Below are 6,000 nucleotides of genomic sequence, written 5' to 3'. Positions count from 1 at the left end.
AAAGGAATGAGTAGCATATGAAAACTGACCCTTTATCGTCTTAGTTTTCTTTCTTTCATTCTGCAATCTTTATAGCAACAAAATCCCCTCAGGAACAGTGTCCCAAAGACCAAATTCAAGGAATGAGCTTTAGTGATGTGGTGGGTTGACCCTGGCTGGAGGCCAAGTGCCCACCAGAGCCACTCTATCACTCCCCTCATTCACTAGACAGGGGAGAAAAAGTGTAACAAAAAGCTTATGGGTCAAGATAAGGACAGGGAGACATCACTCACTAATTATCATCACGAGCAAAACAGACCAAACTTAGAGAGGAAAATTCATCTGATTTATTACTAAGCAAAACAGAGTAGAGGAATGAGAAATAAAACCAAGTCTTAAAACACCTCCCCCCATCCCTCCCTTCTTCCCGGGCTCAACTTCACTCCTGGCTTCAACCTCTGCCCCCGCCCGCCCTCAGCAGCACAGGGGGACGGGGAATGGGGGTTACAGTCAGTTCATCACACGTTGCTTCTGCCGCTTCTTCATCCTTGGGGGAGGACTCCTCTTAATCGTTCCCCTGCTCCAACATGGAGTCCCTCTCACGGGAGACAGTCCTTCACAAACTTCTCCAACGGGAGTCTCTCCCACAGGGCACAGACCTTCAGGAGCAGACTGCTCCAGTGTGGGCTTCCCACAGGGCCACAGCCTCATTTGGGTGCCTCCATCTGCTCCGGCGTGGGGTCCTCCACAGGCCGCAAGTGAATATCTGCTCCACCGTCAACCTCCATGGTCTTGCAGGGGCACAGCCTGCCTCACCATGGTCTTCTCCAGGGGCTGCAGGGGAATCTGCTCTGGCGCCTGGAGCACCTCCTCCCCCTCCTTCTTCACTGACCTTGGTGTCTGCAGAGTTTTTTACATCTTCTCACTCCTCTCTCCTGCTGCAGAAGCTCTCTCTAACTGTTTTTTCCCTTCTTAAATATGTTATCACAGAGGCGCTGACTGGCTTGCCCTTGGCCAGCGGCGGGTCCGTCTTGGAGCCGGCTGGCATTGGCTCTATCAGACACAGGGGGAGCTTCTAGCAGCTTCTCACAGAAGCCACCCCTGTAGCCCCCACCCCCCGCTACCAAAACCTTGCCACGCAAACCCAACACCAGTTATCAGGAGAAAAATGACAAGAATTAGGTAGGAAAATTATCTGAAGTGAAATTGCTTAGGAAAGGCGAGATGAGATGTGTCCTGGTCTATGTTCTGTACAAGTCAACGTATTTTAAAAGGAGATAGCAGAGACGGATCGTGTCAAGGTAAATATTAGAGGAATGGGAAGAATTCCATATATGAGATATATGTGTATGCATGCTGTGTATATATCTCAAAATCACAGGGTGATATATATATCAGACTATCAGACATGAAAGTGACACACAGAATTTCAGGCATCCTCGCCAGCAGTTCTGCAGGAACTACTATGTGATCATGTAAGTATAGACCATGTCACAATGACTATTTGGAAGCTGCACAGTCAGATTTAAAGATTAGACTTATTTTGAATATTTGACATTGCAAGCATTTATTCTGAATGCCATTCTGTTTGAAGGCTTGACTTTGACTTTTATCTTCTTTTAATGTTGTCTGTTTGTCCTTGTTGAAATATATTTTTGAAGTCTGAGGGAGGAAAAGATCTTGCCAAATTGTTGCCAAAATTTGCTGCAGTTTATATTGATGGAACTCAGTGAGTTATAAATTCAGGTAAAATATTCTATTACTCTACTTTTATCCAAAGGTATATTTAGTATTTTTCTCATAGCAAACATATTTTTACCGAGCTGTTGAAGACTAATAATACAGGTAACAAACAAAAATAATAGCATCATGGGTATTTTAATCCTCATATAACTTATTCCTGGGCAAAAGATCTGGGTTACAGTATATAATACTGTGCATTCTTCTGCTGCTCTTTATTATTTAATAGTAGTACTGCACCATATATACTCTAGCTATAATTTGCCTTCTCCGTTCGCAAATACCTTTTACTACAGACAAAATTCCACATGTATTTAAACCTATATATCTAAGTCAATTTACATGAATAATTTAGAACTGAATGTTGAAACATGCAAATGAATTTTGCTAGGCATTGAGAGGAGTCTTAATTAAAGCATTACAGCCGATATTTACAAAGATTTATACACACTGGGCACCTGCAGTGAGGTACAACACACTGCAGTTAGAGGCAAGCATCCTGAGTAGCAGGGCATGCAGGGACAGAGACCACATATGGGCTCTGTGTCTGGCCAAACAGATTTAAACCAGCAAAAAAACAGGTATTTGCTGGAGCACACTGGTGGGAAGGTGGCGTTGATGAGGAATGCTTTTGGTGGTGTCAAAAGCTTGTGTTACCCTGCAACTGCAAAAAGCCAGCTGCAATCCTGCACAGCTGCATACAATCTGACACCAGCGGGCAGCAGCCCTCTCCCCTTTGCCTACAAATTGTGACCAAAAAATTTTATTTCAAGTATTTAAAAATATGCATACATTATATATGTATTATATATATAATAATATATTGTATGCTCTACTGTATACATCTGTATTTATACACACAGCGTACTTGAATAATGCACAGACACTGCATATACACACAGTGGATACACACACCAACACGCGGGGGGGGGTGTACGGTGTGTGTGTGGTGCGTGTGTACGGTGTGTGTAGGGGGGGGGGAGCGCCGGCCTGCGCCGGCCGGGGAACCGCTACCGGCGCTTCCGCAGCTCCCTGCCGGACCGCTGCCAGGGGAGGCCGCCGGAGCCGGCTCTGCCGCTGAGGCCTCGCAAGGCTGCCCCCCGCCACCATCAGCTTCCAACCCGGCCGCTGGCGGCAGCACCGCCGGGCGGCGGCAGGCCGCGGAGCACCGCCCCCTCGCCTCCCCCAGGGAAGGTCAGGGCGGCGGTAGCGGAAGCTTCTCCCTCCCGGCGCCGCGGCCCGGAACCAGCCCTGCCGCCGCCGCCGCCTCCTCCTGGCCTGTCCTGTCCGGGCCGGGCCGGGCCGGGCCTGGCCTCGGCACCTGCTGCCCCCGCCAGCAGCATGACAGCGCCCCCCGCCGCCTCCCGCAGGTGACACCCCGCGGGCCCTTCCGCCTCTGCCGCCTCCTATATGGGCCACCTGCTCTCAAAGGAGGCAAGCAGCCTGAGCCGGGACCGCCGCTGCCGCCGGGGCAGGAAGGTGCCTCCGCGCAGCCGGAGCTGCTTCCTGCGCGGGCCCTGCATGCTCTGCTTCATCGTGCACAGCGCCAGCCCGCCCGCCCCGGAGCAGCCCCTCTCCGCCGGGGATCCCCTGCTGCCGCCGCCCTACGCGGCCCTCACCACCGCGGAGCAGCGCGCCGCCCGCCACCTCCTCCGCCTGCCACCCGTCGCCTGGGAGCCGCGGGGCCGCTGCCAGCGCCTCCTCCTCTCGGGCCTGCTGCCCTCGCCGGTGCGGGGCCTCCTGGGGCCGGCCAGACCGTCCGACGAGGTCGCCTCCGAGATGGTGTGTAAGCGCAAGGGGGCCGGCCTGCCCGCTTGCCCGCCCTGCAAGCAGCCGCGCTGCGCGGCCGCCGCCGCGGCGGAGGCCGAGGCTGCCGCTTGCTACTGCCCGGGAGAGGCGCAGCTCTGCGCCCTGCCAGCCGCCGACGGCTGCGCGGCGGGCGGTGGGGGCGCGCCGGCCCGGGGCGCAGCAGGGGACAGCAGCAGCGGCGGGCAGCCCGCCTCGTCGTCGCCGCCCCCTGTGCCGGAGGAGGAGGAGGGGAAGAAACAGAAGGAGAGTGACGGCGAGGCGGGATTCGAGGAGCCGCTGGAGCACCCCGGTGACTGCTGCCGAGAGCCGCTGCCGCCGCCGGCCCCGGACATTAATCAGCTGCCGCCCTCCATCCTTCTTAAGGTGGGTCGGGACGACGAGCGGGCCCACTCCTTCCCCGCCGGGAGGGGGTTAGTGCACGGAGGCCTGGGACTGGGGCTGCCAGTCACCCCTGCTTGGTGACGTGTGGAAGCCGGAGACGGTGGGGCCGAGGTGGCCAGCCTTGCCCTCAGTGGCCTCGCCACCTCCGACCCGGCCCGCTCACCTCCCGCACCGCCACCTGCGGCGACCGCCGGGCCTGGAGAGCAGCGGGGCGGCCCCCGGGAAGCGCGGAGCCCCAGCCCCGCGGGCGCGCCAGCAGCCGACCTCGCTCACCTGGCGTTTGGGAGATAAATAGGATTGTGGGTGTGTGTTTTTGTTCGGGTGTTCTTTTTCTCTTTGTTTGATTTGTCGTTGTAAACGGCTTAGTGAGTCTCTAACTGGAGGTGAAGACAGAAAAAACTGCTCCAGAAGCTGTCCCGTAAATTTTTTGACCCGTACCTATTACCTTCATAAGGTGTCCTTCACAGGTACCTTCTTAGGTTGCTGATCGAGTAGTCACCAAGGGGGACAGTCAGTATTTGTACTCCTCTTGAATTACCTGCTTTCATAACCTCTTTGTACCTTCAAAGAACAGTGTCTTTCTCTTTCCTGTCTTTTGCTGTCCTTTTTGGTTCAATACTGTTCTCTTTTGACAACAACTTTTCATTTTCAAGCAGTTTTGTTGATCTCCTCAGCATGCTGACTTTCTTCAGCTAAACCTTGCTAAAAATATGTCTGGCTTGAACTGAAGCTTGTAATGTTTTCACTAGTTTGATGTGAGTGTGTCTTTAAATTTTGGGGCACAGGGTTTCAATATTACAGCAGTGTAGTCTCTGGTCAGATGGCTAAGCTTAAAGTAGGGCATGATAATGGAGGAGTGTGAGACAGATGATTCTTCCTGTTCTTTGCATACAGCTATACATTGTGCAACCCCAATGTAGAAAGTACTTCCTTTACTCTTTTGATGTCAAACAATAACAATCTACTTATCTGTCTGTCTTGCACCTAAAATAATTCTGTAGAGTTGTCGGCTGGTTTGGGTTTGGTTTGGGTTTTTGTGTTTGGTTTTTTTTTTTTTGTTTGGGTTTTTTTGTTAGGTACATGTGAATGTGTTAGTAAGGGTACAAGTTTCCTAGATGCACTGTTCAAATTCCTTTTTGGCATATACTTAAAACTCATGAACTATAATTTCTGAATTAATATCTGCTGTGATTGTGGAATTGAAACTTGTAGTAATAGTTATTCTGAACTTGTAGTCTGGTAGTTATTCTAAAAAATAATCCGTTTGCCACTATTATTTGAAGATAATTTTTTCTTTAATATTCTGTTGTTTTAGGATTTGAAACCAGACTGACTTGATTAGTATGGCTTGAACACTTTTGCTGATCAGTGATATGAGTACTTTTCTGTGGTTACTTTAGTACTCAGTTTCACTTTTTGGAAGATATTAACCTATAACTGCCATAAACCAATTCTGTTAATAGTGAAGGTATGTTATGCCCATCTCACCTGTGGACTAGTTTAAATGTTTTTTCCGTATGTTGACACAGTACCTCATTTGTATCTGTATTTTCAAGGGGGTTTTTTTGACATGTTCCCCACCTCCCCCAATGATTTTGTCTCTCTAGTTTCCCTGTCCAGCTCCTTCTGTGATGTTTTTGAAAAAGCCTGCCCTTAATTCCAGCAGCTGGAACCATCCAACTCACCTGTTGTTTTGGGTTTTTTTCATTATGTCATACAGACCCCCAACCCCCACCCACCCCAAGCTGCCCTTCAATCCTTAGCTAGACTTATGGGTTGGGTTTTTTGTTTTTTTCTGCTTCCATAGCTTCCAGTTCTGTTATGGGACTTTTAACTTCACATTTCTGACCAGGCATCTTAACTGCATTGTACAGATGGCTAAAGGCCTTAATGTGCTGGGTTTTGATACAGATAAAATATTCAAAATATAATCCTTTTTCCAAAGGTGCTATTTTATTATGAGAGGGTGGGAGATAAATATACCCAAAATCTTTACTAAACTTTTCACAGTAGGTAGTGGAGACACAAACCTTAATACAAGGACAAGAGATTCTATCCTCAGAAGTCTCAGGAGCCAGATCGTGGTGGTAT

At 50.3% G+C, this 6,000-nt stretch overlaps 1 protein-coding gene across 4 annotated transcripts in view; it reads left to right on the top strand.

Moving 5' to 3' along the window:
• The first annotated feature begins 2,681 nt into the window (after positions 1 to 2,681).
• Positions 2,682 to 6,000, top strand: part of FBXL17 (F-box and leucine rich repeat protein 17) — a 307,633-nt gene continuing 304,314 nt past the window's right edge. For 2 of the 4 annotated variants that reach the window (XR_008574640.1, XM_054809505.1), the window contains exon 1: positions 2,691 to 3,891. Coding sequence is in view for 3 of the 4 variants with exons in the window: in XM_054809505.1 (XP_054665480.1) it covers positions 3,130 to 3,891 (762 nt within the window). In the remaining variant the exon portion in view is untranslated. Of the gene's footprint in view, positions 3,892 to 6,000 lie in introns of all 4 variants that reach the window. The other 2 variants (XM_054809507.1, XM_054809506.1) reach the window with 2 other exon arrangements.

Source organism: Grus americana, chromosome Z (genome assembly GCF_028858705.1).
Source record: "Grus americana isolate bGruAme1 chromosome Z, bGruAme1.mat, whole genome shotgun sequence".
Lineage (NCBI taxonomy): Eukaryota > Metazoa > Chordata > Aves > Gruiformes > Gruidae > Grus > Grus americana.
This window is presented reverse-complemented; position numbering and strand designations above follow the sequence as displayed.